The sequence below is a fragment of the Pseudonaja textilis genome, chromosome 16, assembly GCF_049901715.1.
Source record: "Pseudonaja textilis isolate UNSWEBS1 chromosome 16, rPseTex1.2, whole genome shotgun sequence".
NCBI classification, from domain to species: domain Eukaryota; kingdom Metazoa; phylum Chordata; class Lepidosauria; order Squamata; family Elapidae; genus Pseudonaja; species Pseudonaja textilis.
This window is the reverse complement of record NC_142005.1, coordinates 141,352-158,680: the sequence shown is the minus strand read 5'-3', so window position 1 is coordinate 158,680 and position 17,329 is coordinate 141,352. Positions and strand designations below refer to the sequence as shown.

At 47.1% G+C, this 17,329-nt stretch overlaps 1 protein-coding gene across 3 annotated transcripts in view; it reads right to left on the bottom strand.

Moving 5' to 3' along the window:
- Window positions 1-17,329, bottom strand: part of ARHGEF2 (Rho/Rac guanine nucleotide exchange factor 2) — a 168,795-nt gene that overhangs the window by 124,961 nt on the left and 26,505 nt on the right. For all 3 annotated transcript variants that reach the window (XM_087913749.1, XM_087913748.1, XM_026721827.2), the window contains exon 2: window positions 11,687-11,994. In XM_087913749.1, coding sequence (XP_087769875.1) covers window positions 11,687-11,994 — 308 coding nt within the window. The remainder of the gene's footprint in view (window positions 1-11,686; window positions 11,995-17,329) is intronic.

The window sequence follows — 17,329 nt, the reverse complement described above, 5'->3', positions numbered from 1 at the left end:
ACATATATATATGTATGTATGTATGTATACATATATATATATATATATGTATATGTATATGTATGTATATGTATGTATATGTATATATATGTATATGTGTAAAAGTGAAATACCAGTCACGCATCATCACAAAATCTCCAGAACCATAAAGCCTACAAACTGCACGTGACCATCAGAGCATTAGAATTTTCTGTATTATTATTATTAATATGCTCTGATGCTAAGGAGTTCTACTCCCCCTCCACACCTGAAAAGAAACCTCTTCCAAATGCAAAACACAAGCAGAGGAGATTCAGTTTCAGTTTCACAGCAGCAAGCAGCTTTAGTACAGAACAGTTGAGCTAAGCCACGCCCAGGCTCCTTGCTGTCTCCTTCTTGCTCACACAGCAAATACTGTTTCAGTTTCCAAGCAGCCCTCAACTCTCTCACACATTGACAGGACGCTAGCCAGATGAATACAGATGGGTGCTGGTAGGCAGAGACAGATTTTTTTCTCACTATCTTCCTTCCCAAAAGCTAAGCCTGATCACATACTTTCGTAGCGAAGCACGGGTATCCAGCTAGTAAATAAATAGTTAAACAGCTAAATAAATAAATAAATACTTTAAAAAACATTCAAACAAACCCTTCTTTAGCCAACAGCTTAAACTACTGAATAACTTGCCCGTGTCTACTCTCATCCTACACCTTCCTGAGTCATTGAAACATAGAACTATATATTCAGCTCAGTCGTGATGACTAAAACCGCGTTTTAAAAATACAGCCACTGAATGCCTTGTAATGCACCCGAAGTCATGCTATATTGACGAGGGGGGGGGAGAGCTTTTTTAAGCACAGTACACTTGCCACTCGAGGGCAAGAGGCAGCACCTGGCCAACCTTAGCTTCTCTGAGTCAGACCTGGTTAGCATCCCAGCAACAGAGGCTAAAACAAAACAGTTCGATCCACAAATAAAGCAAAGGGGAACTTTTTTCCATACTGCAAATATGCCATGGACCATATTATCACATACATATACAGTATACATCATACGCAAACAATTGAAGGAACTAATAGCTAGCGTATTGAAGAGAAGGATGAGGGAAACATGATAACAGTCTTCCAGTACTTAAGATGCTGCCACAAAGAAGAGACTTAATTTCCACTGTACCAGAAGGCAGGAGAAGAAACAATGAATGGAAATTAATCAAGGAGAGAAGCAGCTTGGAATTATGGAGAAACTTCCTGACAATGAGAACAATTAACCAGTGGAACAGCTTGCCACCAGAAATCGTGAGCGCTCCATCACTGGAGGTTTTTAAGAAGAGTCTAGACAGTTACTTCTGTGAAATATTATAGGTTCTCCTGCTTGAGCAGGAGATGGACTAGAAGATCTCCAAGATCCTTTCCACCCCTAAGATTCTATAATTCTATACAGCATCCACAACATTAAGTTCTTTAGAGGGAAATTACCTTTCACTCTCTAAGTACCATAACACTATTCTCTCCAATTTGTTACCTATTTTTTCCTTTTACTTTCCCTAAAACATTCCATCACATAAGCCTTTTTGCTAGGATTTAGCTGGAAGCTATTCCAGCTTTCCTCAGACAGAGGAAGGAAATATTTATTTAGTTTAAAATTAAGTTTGTTTAAGTTTGGTTTAAAGCCAGGAACATATTAAATGCCATCTTCAAAGGAGGCCGCCAGCGGTCAAATGTAAATCTGCTTCTAAATTAGCATTTATTGCACATTTTTGAAAATTGGTGTATTTTTTAAAAAGGAAAAAAAAGAATGTAATTGTGAAGTAGGCAATATATTTACCGTCCATTTATTAAAGGTTTAAAATAAGCATCTGAAAATGGGTTAAAGTAGCTTTTGTTTTAAGACAGTACAGGTATTTCTTGACTTACAACAGTTAGTTTAGTGATCGTTCAGTTACAACATTATAATCGTTTTTCACAGTTATTATCTTTGCAGCATCCCCATGATCACAGGATCAAAATCCAGTGGCTTGGCTCATTTTTGTGATTGTTGCTGTGTCCTGTGATGGCCAGGGGCCTGGCACAAAAATAACAAAGTCACCAAAGTAGATAAATTCCCTTTAATGCCTCCAATTTGGGCCCCAATGTCCAGTTATCCTCGGCTGGAGACCAAACTCTTCCACAAATAGTCTACGAAGGGAAGAAATGCAGTCCGAACCCAAAGTAAAGATAATTAGAAATTTTAAAAAAACCAACACAAACCACATTGAAGTAATTAACAGGGCAGGCCAGGATAATAAATTGCAGACTTCCAAAAAATAATGCAGCACCCACAGTTAGGAGGACGCCAAAACCCAGATAAGCCTCGACAAAGATAATGCACGCTTTGCTTCCAGCAACTTTGCCATGCGCAGTTTGCCCTTTTAAACAGTCTTCCCAGCTGCAGCCCATGAAGGGGATCAGGGCCTTCTTCTCTCCTGCAAGCCAGGTTGCTCCCTTCTCCGTTCCTCCCTGCTTGCCCTAGGATGAAGCCCTCTTCATCCTGGGCCTGGGTCTTCCTCTGAATGCCCAGCTGGACTGTGCCTGTCCCCCATTTCTTCCACAGCCACCAGAGCCCCACTCCCACTCCCTGTCAGCTGCTCAATTTCCCCCTCAGAATCGGACTCCAACAAGGGCTTGACATGTCCTGTGGTCACATGATCCCCTTTTGCGACCTTCTGGCTAGTCAAATCAATGTGGGAAGCCAGATTGTTTTAACAACCATGTTCCTCACTTAACAACTGCAGTGTTTCACTTAGCAACCATGGCAAGAAAGGGGGGCAAAACTCACTTAACAAATGTCTCACTTAACAGCAGAAATGTTGGGCTCAATTGTGGTCATAAGGTGAGGACTGCCTGTAACCTAAAACGAAAAAAGGCCTTAAAAGATAGAATAGGCGGGTTTGAGGCAACAGGTTGTGGGGTTTACAGAATCAGTAGCCAATGACATAGAGACTTGAAAAAGTTGGATTGGCACTGGCAAGACCTGGGTTCAAATTCTGTCTCGGCCATGGAAGCTCTCTCGGGAATGGGACCAGAGGTGATATTCAGCCTGTTCTGACCAGTTCTAGAGAACCGGTGGCGGACATTTTGAGTAGTTCGGAGAACCGGCCAATACCGCCTCTGACTGGCCCCGCCCCCATCTCTTCTCCACCTCCCATTGAGTCCCAGCTGATTGGCTAAGTCTTCTTTGGTTGCCCTGCACAGGAGAATGGAGCTGGAAAGCAGGTTAGTGCGGTGGGGAGGGAAGGGGGATTTTGCAGTAACCTTTCCCTGCCACACACACCAAGCCACGCACACCAAGCCACGCACACCAAGCCAGGCCACACCCACAGAACCAATAGTAAACAAATTTGAATCCCACCCCTGAATGGGACAATTCCTCCCTTGTCGCTTGGCTGTTACGATGGGGAAAGCAGAAGGAAAGAATGTTGTGTACAGTACAATGCTTTGAACTTCTGACTTAAAGACAAAGGAGAATCTAACAAACGGATCTGTTCTGTATGGACATTTACATTCTTGAAATCCAGCAACCCGGATTGGTCAAGCGCGCAGACACCGGATTGGTCGAGCGCGCAGCACTGATTGGCCGTTCGGAATCGACCGCGATTGGCCGAGCTGATCGCGGGCGATTCGAACGGCTGTCATTGGCCGCAGCGCCCGGCACCAGATCCATATAAGCCGCGGCTTCACCCAGCCCCACTCACTTGTGTTTTTCCTTAATAAATGAGCTGAACTCAAGTCACTGCCTCGCGTCTTTTGTCCGTATCAGCCGATACGACACTGGCGACGAGGGTGGGATTCTGAAGCAAGTCCCACACCGCACGTGGCACACGGAACCGCAACCGGCAACATGGCCAGCAGCACCGCGCCACCCGCTCCCTTCAAGCAAGCAGCTGAGGACTGGGAATCCTACATAGACAGATTCCTCATGTTCTTGGAGAGCAGCAATCTCAAGGACGCGAATGGGCAGAAGAAACGGGCCGTCTTCCTAACTCACTGCGGGCCCGCAGTGTTTAAAATGGTGAAAGCTCTCGCCAAGCTCCTCGACGTGAAGGCGATGGACTGGGCCGATCTCGAACCCCTGCTGCGAAGTCACTACGCGCCCGCCGTGCCTATCCTCATCCGCCGACACGAGTTCTACCGGCGCGATCAAAAAGAGGGCGAGAGTATCAGCAACTTCATGGCTGATCTCAGGGACCTCGGGGGCCTGTGCGGGTTCACCGATCTCGACGAAGCCCTGCGGGACCGCGTCATCCTCGGCCTCAAGGACCCCGTCCTGCGGAGCCGGATCATGGCAAGGGGCGACATATCCCTCACCGACGCCCTCGCCGAGGCCACCGCAGCAGAAGCGACCCAGAGATCCGCGGCCCGAATGCGGCAAGCAAGCACCGCGGAGCGCCCAGCCACGACCGAGACGACTCCGACCCCCGAGAGGCAACCCGAGACCAACCGCCGAGTGACCGCATCCACACACCACGGTGACCTCGACTCCCCCTCCGACTCCGAGGACGACGAGGAAGACATCCACCGGCTGCAGGCAGAGCGCGACCGACACGAGCAGCGGAGCCGCAAAACGAGATTCCAATGCGCCGGGTGCGGCGGCGAGCACCCGCGGTTGGAATGCTGGTTTTTCAATGCGATATGCCAGCATTGCGACAAGCAGGGCCACATCGCCAAAGTTTGCCGGTTCAAAAGAAACTACAGCCCCCAGCGCCGAGACTGCAGCCCGCGGAGACGCAACAGCACCCCCCCAAGGAACCGAGACCGAAACCCCGAGAGCCGATGGAGCCGGGAAGCAAGGAGCCGACGCTTCAACGAGGCCCGCCAGCGCGAGGAAACGCACCAGACAGTCATCATCGGCCATTCGTCCAACTGGGATGGCCGAAAGGTCCACGTGGAGGTGGCCATTGAAGACCGCCCCTGCAAGATGGAAGTGGACTCCGGGTCCTACCTATCCATGGTCGCATGGCGGGAAATCAAGCGTCTAGTGCCCACCATACAGCGGCGCGAGCTGGAAAGCCAGAAACTCATCCTCAAGGACTACCAGGGAAACTGCATCCCCGTGGTAGGAATCGGACATTTCAAAGTCACGTTTAAAGGGCACACCGAAATACTCCCCCTGACCGTCGTCGAGAAGGACCGCCCCAGCCTCCTAGGACTCCAATGGTTCGCGCCATTAGGAATAGAGGTGACCGGCACCAACCACGTCGCCGAGGCAGACTGGGAGGAGCAGCTCGCACGGGATTTCCAAGAGGTCTTCGACGGCAGCCTAGGCAAGTACCGAGGGGCCCCGATAACCTTCAGCCTAGACCCTGCCATTGCCCCAATCCGCCTCAAGCCCCGGCGAGTACCCTTTGCGCTCAGGCCCAAAATTGATGAGCAATTAAATAAGCTCATCGAACAGGGAGTACTCGAACCAACGGACCATGCCAGATGGGAGACCCCTATAGTCACCCCAGTAAAACCAGGTGGCTCAGTGAGAATCTGTGGGGACTATAAGGCCACCCTCAATCGTGCGCTGCAACAAAGCGCCTACCCCGTCCCAGTAGTGCAGCACCTCCTACACTCACTGGGGGGGGGGGGCAAGGTTTTCGCCAAACTCGACCTGGCTCAAGCTTACCAGCAACTGCCGGTCGACGAGGAAACTGCAGAAGCGCAGACCATAGTCACCCACCGCGGGGCATTCCACTGCAAGAGACTCCAGTTCGGAGTCAGCGTAGCCCCGGGGGTGTTCCAAAGTTTAATGGAGAGGCTTCTCCAGGGCATAAAAGGGGTAGTGCCCTATTTTGATGACGTGCTGGTATCCGCGGCCGACCAAAAACAATTGGAAGGCCGCCTGAGGGAGGTACTGAAAAGGTTCCAAGATGCAGGGCTAAAAGTCAAAAGAGAGAAATGCCAACTGCGCACAACACGAGTTGAATTCCTAGGGTACCTCCTAGACCAGCACGGAATCCACCCAACTGAGGGGAAAATCAAAGCCATCAAGGAAGCCCCAAGGCCCAGAAACAAAACCGAATTACAAGCGTTCCTGGGGTTGATTAACTTCTATAATGTTTTCCTGACCCAAAAGGCAACCGCGGCGGAACCGTTGCATAGGCTGCTCGACAAGGCAGCCACCTGGACTTGGGGAAGGCGAGAAGAGGACGCATTCAACAAAACAAAAGACCTGCTCACATCGGACGCTGTTCTCATCCAATACAGCGAGACACTACCCCTCACGGTAACATGCGACGCATCCCCCTTCGGCGTCGGAGCCGTCCTCAGCCACACCCTCGCCGACGGAAAAGAAGCACCCATCGCTTTCTTTTCAAGGACTCTCTCAAAACCGGAAAGGAATTACAGCCAGCTGGATAAAGAGGCCCTGGCAATCGTCGCAGCCGTAAAGAAGTTCCACGAGTACCTTTACGGCAGGACTTTCTCCATCATCACAGACCACAAACCGCTGCTCGGAATACTGGCGGGGGACAGGGCCACCCCAAACATCCTATCCCTGAGGATGACGAGGTGGTCTGAATTCCTCACCACCTACAATTACCGGCTGGACCATCGCCCCGGTAAGTCAATCCCACACGCGGATGCATTGAGCTGCACGCCGTTGCCCACCCTGGACGCTGACCCAGCACCCACCACATCCACCCTGAGCATAGAGACTTTACCCAACCTCCCACTAACCGCGTCAGACATTGCCCTGGCAACAAATAAAGACAAACGTCTGGCGCGGGTGCTAAGATGGGTGGAAAAAGGGTGACCGGAAAGGGACGAGGATGAGCAATTCAGAGCCTTCCGGAACCGCCAAACAGAACTCTTCACACAAAAGGGTTGTTTATTGTGGGGGGATAGAGTCATAATCCCAGAGAAACTGCAAAAAAAAGTCCTGGACATGCTGCACGAGGGGCACCCTGGCATCGTTAGGACAAAAGCCCTGGCCAGAAGTCACGCCTGGTGGCCAGGGATGGACAAAGAGATCGAAGCCTGGGTGGCATCCTGCAAGCAGTGCCAAGAATCCAGACCAAGCCCCCCCGCCGCCCCGGTCCTAGAATGGGAAACCCCCAGAGGGCCATGGTCCCGGATTCACATAGATTTTGCGGGACCCACCAGAGGACCCACCTTCCTGGTGACGGTAGACGCTTACTCCAACTGGCTGGAGGTAAGCAACATGAGAACAACCACCACAGAAGCCGTCATCAAGGAGCTCAGCAAGCTATTCGCAACCCACGGCCTCCCAGATGTCATCGTATCGGACAACGGCCCCCAGTTCACCGCACTACCCTTCGAAAGATTCCTAGCAGAACGGGGGATCCGCCACGCGTTGACAGCACCAGCTCACCCAGCGGCGAACGGAAGGGCGGAGAAAATGGTCCACTTCACGAAAAGGACCATCCAAAAAATCGAAACCAGGGACATACAGGACAAGATCAACAGGATGCTACTCATACAGCACATAACCCCGAACACAACAACAAACAAGAGCCCAGCGGAGCTGCTGATGGGAAGAAAACTGCAATCACCACTCGACCGCCTGCACCCCACATACAACCCAGAGAAGCCCCCCGACTCCACCAGCAAGCACCGGACATTCGCACCTGGAGACACCGTCTACGCTAAAAACCTCACCGGGGACCCCCTCTGGATACCGGCAACGATAACCCAGGTAACGGGTCCCCATTCATATCGACTGCTAACGACCGATGGGCGAACCTGGAAACGGCACATCGACCAGTTAAGGTCGAGAACCACCGCGGGAAATACAACCAACACGCAAGCACCAAAAACAGAGGGGAACCGCCAAGACACCAACCAAGAGGGGAGGGAAAGCCCCAAAGAACAAGAAAGACAAAACCACCCAAAAAGGAACCAACAGTACTCACCATCCGAAGCACCAGAGAGCGACCCACTCGAAGCCTCGCCTGGAAGGAGCAGCCGAGCCAGCTCGACCAGCCCGGGAAGCCCAAGCGGGAGCAGCCAAGCCAGCTCAACCAGCCCGGGGAGCCTGAGCGGGAGCAGCCAAGCCAGCTCAACCAGCCCGGGAAGCCCGAGCGGGAGCAGCGAAGCCAGCAGCTCGACCAGCCCGGGTAGACCAGGAGGGAGCTACGGCGAGAGGCCCGACTCACCCTTCCAGGCGTTTCCATCGACGAGGCGGAGAGCGACAAGGATCCCAACCGAACCAGCCGGCAGCCAAGAAACAACTAATCTGCGTAGGTCCAGTCGGCAAGTACGGAGCTCCGCCTACTTACGGGACTACATTACATAGGACCGAACCAAGAGGGGAGGGGTGTTCTGTATGGACATTTACATTCTTGAAATCCGGCAACCCGGATTGGTCAAGCGCGCAGACACCGGATTGGTCGAGCGCGCGGCACTGATTGGCCGTTCGGAATTGATTCGAACGGCTGTCATTGGCCGCAGCGCCCGGCACCAGATCCATATAAGCCGCGGCTTCACCCAGCCCCACTCACTTGTGTTTTTCCTTAATAAATGAGCTGAACTCAAGTCACTGCCTCGCGTCTTTTGTTCGTATCGGCCGATACGACAGGATCCACAAGGAAATAGTAGCTATGCATGCTTTACTTTCACTCCTGGGCATGTTCATCATCATAGGAGATTCTCTGAGCAGCTGAATTTGGATCACGTGACCACGGGGAGGCTGCACAAAGGATCATAAGTCCCTTTTTTCAGCACCGCTGTACCTTCAAACAGTCACTAAACAAATTGTTGTAAGTCGAGGGCTACCTGTAATTCAAAGGAATGGTGGGGGGAATAATTCTAAGACAAGAAGGACAACTGGCACACTATATGGAAGGGCAGGGCCCCCATTTCTATTTGAGCCCAGTGGGTTGTGCAAACCCACCCTCCAATTGGTTTGTTACTGGTATCTCTTGTAAAAACGTGGTTTGAACTGCTGTAGGCATCCATTGAAGGGAGGAGGAGGGGGGTCAAGCTATTCTTCAAGGCACCTGAAGGCCAGGCAAGGAATAATGAATGGAAACTGATCAAGGAGAGATTCAACCTGGAAATAAGGAGGAATTTTCTGACAGGGAGAACAATCAACCGCTGGAACAGAAGTTGCCTTCGGAGGTTGTGGGAGCTTCATCACTGGAGGCTTTCAAGAAGAGACTGGACTGCCATGTGTCAGAAATGGTGGAGGCTCTCCTGCTTGGGTGGGGGGTTGGACTAGATGACCTACCAGGTCCCTTCCAACTCTTTTAATATAAATCTATAAATCTAAATGTAAATAAGGGCTAGAAACATGCAAGCTTTTCTTCTTCTTTAGCTCAGAACTGAGTTTCATCCCCTCTTCACATTCCCATGAACAAACACACAGATACGGAATAATGTATTCAAACTCCTCTCACTCACTTTTTCCTGAGTGAGGTCATCATCCCCTGGCCCGGACTCCCATCTGGCTGGGTTTTCTATCCAGGGTCAGTTCTAGCACCACCCTCTCATAAATTTAGCTTCCCCATCCTCTGCCAATCTAGTCAGATTTTATTTAATATTTGCAAAGGAAGGGCAGCACCAGGAAGCAGGTCCCAGACGGAAACTCAGTCTTTTAATATATCCTAGCAAACAGCCCTCCCAACTGCTGCACATTTGCAAGGGAAAAGACAAAATGGAGTCCAAAACTGCCATAAATCAGGAAGAGGAGCTGTTTTTCCAGGGCCAGGCTGCTGAAACACAGAGATAAAGATGGAACAAAAGCCAGCAAAAGAGGGCACTGGACATTATAATTCTGAATCATCAGCGAAGCCTTGCTTTCACCTCCAGCAAACAACAGCACCAGTTGCCAGAATTAAAACAGGATACCAGCTTTCCCCAACCTTCCCATCCAAAATGCTCAGTCTTTGGCCATGCTGGCTGGGGAACCTGGGAGCTGTGGTCCCAGCACATTGAAAGGACTGCTGCAGCACACAGGGCAACAATGGGGGTGGGGGGACGTAACCAAACACTAGTATACAGTATTTTGCTCCTAGGGTATTTTTTCCTAGGCAGTGAAATTCAGGACCATTTCCTCTGGAGGAGAAAAGAATGTCTTAAGTCAGTCTCTAGAACAGAGGGCTGGGTCTCGACACAAATCAGAAAACCACATTTTGACTTAAAGTAATTACATGCTAAGGCATTTACACATAACAAGAAGCTATATTGTTGTTGAGAGCTTAGCCCATTCACTAAAAGATAGTCCGTTCTGGGATTGGAGTTCAACTTTCTGCAGCAAAGCACATATCCTGCAACAGTAATCTATATATATAAAAGCAAAATGCCACTCACGCATCATTACAAAATCTCCAGAACTGTAAAGCCTACAAACTTGAAATTTGGCATATATGTTCCTCTTGGCTTCTAGGGGCTCAATAAGAAAGGATTTTTCTAAATGACCATCAGAGCATTAGTATTTCCTATATTATTATTATTAACACACTCTGATGCTAAGGAGTTCTACTCCCCCTCCCCACCTGAAAAGAAATCTCTTCCAAATGCAAAACACAAGCAGAGGAGAGGAGTTTCAGTTTTAGTTTCACAGCAGCAACCAGCTTTAGTACAGGACAGTTGAACTAAGCCATGCCCAGGCTCCTTGCTGTCGCCTTGCTCATAGAGCAAATACTCTTTCAGTTTCCAAACAGCCTTCAACTCTCTCTCACACTGATTGGACGCTAGTCAGATGACTACCGATGGATACTGGTAGGCAGAGGCAGAATTCCCCCCCGCCCTTATTTTCCTCCCCTAAAATTAAGTCCGACCACATAGTTTCATAGCAAAGCACAAGTATTGAGCTACTCAGTTAATATTTTTAGCAACTCTTCAAACAAAGGTCTGGGCTAAATGAATTGTTTGTAGCACAATACTGAACTCAGCAATGGAAAAAAAATTAGAAGAGGCACCCAAATGCTGACTTACTATAGCAAGAGCAGGCAACCTTTGGGGTTGGAGAGGGGTCAGCTTTTAAATATTAAAATGTCAGAGAATGGCTACTATGGTGGATGTTATTTTATTTTTGTTTGTTTGTTTATTTATTTATTTATTTTGCTCCACCTTTATCACTTCATAAGTAACTCAAAGCAGCAATCATGCATAACAGCTGCCTCTAGACATGAGGAATGGCACACAATTCTAATGTATTTATTGATAACATTATTAACAAATAATATTGCTCCGTCCTCCCATTTTCCACACAACCACTACCTTTTGAGATGGGTTGGTCTGAGAGGGAATGGCTGGCCCAAGGTCACCCAGCCAGATTTCATGCATAAAGCAAGACTAGAAGTCACAATCTCCTGGTTATTGGCCCAAAGCCATACAGCTGGCTTTCATGGCTAAGGCAGGACTAGAATTCACAGTCTCCTAGTCATTGGCCCAAATTCACCCAGCCGGCTTTCATGCCTGAGAGAGGGCTAAAACATACCATCTCCTGATGATTGGCCAGCCACCCAGCTGGCTTTCCTGGCTAAGGCAGAACTAGAACCGTCTCCTGGTTTCTTGGCCAGTACCTTCACCACTAGGCCAAACTGACTTTTTAACCCTAATCCCAAAACTCCTGTCTACCTGAATCCAGTTAACCCCCCCAACGTTCTCTTCGATCTCAGGAAAACTGATACTTTGCAGCAGGCTACCTTCCCATTTAATTTTTTTATTAATTCCTTTTTTTTAAGGGTTTAACAAAAGCCCGTTGGGTATTACGAAAGTTTACCTTCGCTGGTCAAAATCTGAGTCTTCTTCCAGCACTTTCCCCGGCTCCCAGCTATGCCTTCGGAAGGAATCATACATGTGACTGGATCCTCTGAGCGTCCCTGACCGGCGCATGTGCACATTCAAATACTGACTGTTCTCTTCCTCCTTCTCCTCTTCCTCTTCGGCGGTTTCCCAGTCTCCTGCCAAAGATGGGCCCGACTCCATGTCTGACAAGCAATGGGTTTTCTGGTTGCATTCATAGGGGTGCATCTCCGAGGAGGAAGGGTTCATGTCTTCCAAAATGGAGGGATGCCAAAGACCAGAAGGCTACAGGGAAAAGAGGGCAGGAGAAAAAGGAGAAAGTCAAATTAAATAAGGCCAGTCCTTCTTCAGGTTTTGGAATTTGCAGTCTTGAGGCTTCAGTGAAATTTAAAATTTCAGCTATTGTGCTGAGCAGAAAGTTAGTCTTTTCACAAGAATTTGCTTCTAAAGTAGGATGACAATCCCATATCACAAGACATGCTCAGCTATTAATATTTGAGAAAGCTAAGAAAGCTCAAACTGCCCAAGGAGCTGCTGATCCAGTTCTACAGAGGAATTATTGAGCCTGTCATCTGCACCTCTATAATTGTCTGGTTTGGCTCTGCAGCCCAACAGGACAGATACAGACTTCAGAGAGTAATTAGGACTGCAGAAAAAATACAACGGCTACCAACCTGCCTTCCATTGAGGACCTGTACCCTGCACGAGTCAAAAAGAGAGCTGTGAAAATATCTCCAGACCCCTCACATCCCGGACATAAATTGTTTCAACTCCTTCCCTCAAAACGACGCTGTAGAGCACTGCACACCAGAACAACTAGACACAAGGAGAGCTTTTCCCCCAAAAGCCATCACTCTGCTAAACAAATAATTCCCTCAACACTGTCCAACTATTTACAAAGTCTGCACTACTATTACTATTAATCTTCTCATCACTCCTTATCACCCCTCCCCTCCCACTTGTGACTGTATGACTGTAACTTTGTCACTTGTATCCTTACGATTTATATTGACTGGTTTCCAGTATGATTTGATTGCTGATTGTACCCTATGACAATCATTAACTGTTGTACCTGATGATTCTTGACGAATGTATCTTTTCTTTTATGTATACTGAGAGTATTTGCATCAAGACAAATTCCTTGTGTGTCCAATCATACTTGGCCAATAAAGAATTCTATTCTATTTGAACCATGGTTTATTCCAAGAACCCTTTTTTTTTTTATTTGCACAATGTATAGAAAAATAGAATAACAGAGTTGGAAGGGACCTTGGAGGTCTTCTAGTCCAACCCCCTGCTTAGGCAGGAAACCCTACACCACTTCAAACAAATGGTTATCTAATCTCTTCTTTAAAACTTCCAGTGTTGGAGCATTCACAACTTCTGGAAGTAAGTTGTTCCACTGATTAATTGTTCTAACTGTCAGGAAAATTCTCCTTAGAATGGTTACAGGAACTGGGCTTGGCTAGTCTAGTAAAGAGAAGGACAAGGGGAGACATGATAGCAGTCTTCCAATATTTAAGGGGCTGCACAGAGAGGAGGAAGTGGTCAAGCTATTTTCTAAAGCGCCTGTAGGCCAGTCAAGGAATAATGGAGGGAAATTGAACAAGGAGAGATTTAACTAGAAATAAGGGGAAACTTTCTGACATGAGAACAATCAACCAATGTAACAGCTTGCCCTCGGAAGCTGTGGGAGCGCCATCACTTGAGACTTTCAAGAAGAGATTGGGCTGCCTTTTGTCAGAAATGGTGTAGGATCTGCCACTTGGGTGGGGGGTTGGACTAGATGACTTACAAGGTCCCTTCCAACTCTGATTATCTGTTATCTGTTAGTTCTAAGTTGCTTCTCTCTTTAATTACTTTCCACCTTGGTCCCTTCCAACTCTGTTAATGTGTATTGCTTCTTGTCCTGCCTTCAGGTGTTTTGGAGAATAGCTTGACCCCCTCTTCTTTGGGGCAGCCCCTGAGATACGCTGCTATCATGTCTCCCTTAGTCCTTCTTTTCATTAAACTAGACATACCCAGTTCCTGTATATAACATAATATAACATAACGCATAATGCTCTGCCTAGTTCACAAAGACACATTAGGTTCCAGTGTGGCTGGTTAGTTTGGGGCTCCAGGGTATGATATTGCCACTGAGTAAAGAATAAAGCAGATTAGTTGTTCCTGGAGTCTTTAAAAGGCAAACTAGGAAGGCTGAGCCCTACCACCTCCTCAAACCCCCACCCCATCTGCCCCTTGGGGAAGAGAAGGGAAGGAAAAACACACAATAAGTTTAGGTCCCCAAACTCAAGAGTCCCCTTATCATCACAACATCTCCTCATCTTTTATCTGAGCAAGCAGGCACACCTTCAGTTTTATTTTCTAAGCATGCCTATTTGAGAGCCCAGCATCATAATTGGGGGGGGGGGGGGGCTTTAATAAATAAATAGCATGCAAGCCCCCCCCTTTTAATATGTAGAACTTAAACAGCTATTAAAAAATAAAATAGTAAAAAAATCTCATAATCATCTCTAAGTTGCTAAAAAGCTTTCTTCTATTTATAGCCATCCAAAAAAAGGAAGAATAAGACTGTGCCCTGCAGAACAAATTCTACAAGCAATACTCCAAAATTTCACCCAATCTTTTGTCTTTTGGACATGTTAGGTGATAGACAACCAGCATCTGATAATTCAGGAAAATGGCACTTCCCACACATTTGAAGAACACCAGAAAGGTAGAACATTTCAGCCCTGTTTCTACGCAAATTTATTTTGTGATCCCAACCTATACCTAACAAGATGGAAACAACAGACTATTACTAACACTGAATGGCTGAACGCTGAATATAGGTGGAAGAAGAAATATTGTGAAGGTTTGTCCCCTTGAATCACTCATAGAGCAATAAAGGCAGGATTAAAAAAGAAATCTATATCTAACAAATTACAGATTAATGGAAGATACCTTGTAGTCATCTAGTCCAACCCCAACCCCCCCTTCCATTTCTGACAAATGGCAGTCCAATCTCAAAATTTAAAAAAACTTCAGTTAAAGCCCATACTGGATTGGAAAAACTGTCTTCCACCTCTGCAGATGAGATAGGTCTCCGCTCCCATAATTCCCAACCAGCACACCTGTTTGGCAGGTATCCAGGCAGGGAACCATGGGAATTGAGTCATTCGAAGCCACTAAATTAGAAACTGTTTCCTCAAAACCGTTTCCTAGGTTTCCTGCCTAGGCAGAGGGTTGAACTAGAAGACCTCCAAGGTCCCTTCCAACTCTGTTATTCTATTCTAAATCCAATTGAAGTAGCCAGTGGCTGGCTCTTAAAAATATGAGGGGGGAAATGGCAAATTTGAGGAATAATAGTGACAGCATCTAGACTTTAAGCCTCAATTGATATAAATCTGTCTAGAATGAAACTTTCACACATCCTTATTTTTAAAGTGTGTGCGTGTACTTTAAAAATAAGGATGTGTAAGCGCTTTACTCATATATAAATACACACACACAATTACACCCAAAACAGGAACTAGGTTTTTCTTTTAAAATCCCCGTTTCGTAGGCTTGTTGGAAATAATTTGCCTTTCTTGCCAAATCCATCCTCCCTCAGTGACCTGAGGGGGAGTAAGAAAACGATGCCAGCCAAAATCCACCTCGGCTTTGTGGAAAATGGCCCATGGGTAAAGAATCCAACGGCAAGCTGAGATAAAGAAGGAATTTACACCAACACCCCGCAAACAAAATCACATTTCTAGATTGCTGACATTTCAGACTTTCACATCAGCCATTATTTCCAAAAAAAGCAAAATGGTTCCTCCCTTGTTCTTGAGGAAACAAAATGGCGTCACTGCAGCCGAGCATTGCCACTGGCCAAGATGGGAAGACAGGAAGGGGCAACACCGGGCCATCTTTGGAAAAATGCACAATTGTATTAATGACTAGAGCAGCAGAGAGAGGAAGAGACAGAGGAAAGAGACAAAAAAAAAAATCAGTTTGAGGTTGAATTTCTATCAGAACTGAAAGAGATTCCCAGCCCTGAAAACAGAAGTGAAGTGGTGTAAATTCCACACCAACAAAGGAAGCAAGTTGAGGGAACTACTATAGTATACGTCCCTCCATGAGTGTGCCTGTGCCTCTCTCTCTCTCTCTCTCTCTGTGTGTGTGTGTATATATATATATAAGTAAAAAGTGTGAGAGGGGACTTGTTATATGGTTACTAGGCAACTGCCCGTTTCCAGGATTCTTCTGAGGAATGGGATCTGCAAGGAAGTCAACCTGGATCTGTGGCTGGTCCTCAGCTGCACACAGTTCATTTTGCCAAGCTGAGACCTTAATAACAGAACAACAGAGTTGGAAGGGGCCTTGGCGGTCTTTTAGTCCAACCCCCCGCCCTTGCAAGATGTCAGCACAAGACGCAAGATGGGGTGTTCCCTGTGGAAGCGGCTGGCCCAGAATCCTAATTTAAAAGCAATTTAATTTTCACCTCCGGGCAAAAATCATGCCAAACAATTCAGTGCATATAATAGGGCAACCTCCCATGGTTTTATTAAGCTTCCCCTGTAGCCCTAGAGGTGCAACAGTTCATTTAGTGACCGTTCAAAGTTACAACGGCACTGGAAAAAGGGACTTAGGACCATTTTGCACACTTATGGCCATTGCAGCACTACTTACTTTACTTTATTGTCACTGCACCTCGTACAACGAAATCAAACACCATCTTCAATGCACATCATGACCATGAAAATAAACCCAAATCCTTCACATTCTATACATTGAATTGAAAACCCCTGATATTGCATTCATATTGCACTATACAGTATAATTCAGCTGCTGAGATAGCAGCTGTTTTTCAGCCTCCTTATATTTATTATCCGGTACCGTCTGCCAGATGGTAATAGTTTAATTGGGTTCAATTGTGGTCGTAAGTTGAGGACCCCCTGTATTCTCAGTGAGACCTTGGTAGCAATTCTTAGGCCTAATAATGTATTTACAGTAGGTATGGCTTGGTGTATTATGTGGACGCAGGTCCACCTTAATCAGGGAGGAAACCTATATTATTTGTTTATTTATATATCATACAAGGTAGTCCTTGACTTATGATCACAAATGAACCCTCTGTTATTAATCAAGACATTAATTGAGTTTTGCCCCATTTTACAATCTTTCTTGCCACACTTGTTAAGTGATGACCCGGGGTGTGGCACAAAGGCAACACAGTCAAATAAGCAAGAAGAGTCCCTTTATTATCTCCAACTTTGCCCCCAATGTCCAGGTTACCTTCGGCTGGAGAAAAACTCTTCCAGGAACAGCCTTTAAGTAGAGAAAATTCAGTCCGAAAACAAAGTACATACAAACTGTAACTAAAAATCCAAACAAACCAAGCTGCAGTAATTAACTTGACAGGGCAGGGGAAGGAATTGCAGACTTGAAAGCACAGCTAAACACACACAGTTGGGAAGATACCAGGAACACAGATAAGCATCAATGATACCAGATAAATTCACAATTTGCTCCCAACACCTTGCTGCGCGCAGCTTCCCTTCTTAAACACTGTGTTCCCAGCTGCAGCTAATGAAGGGAATCCGGGCCCTTTCCTCCCCGTAAGCCAACAACTCACGTTGCTCCCTTCTCCTTT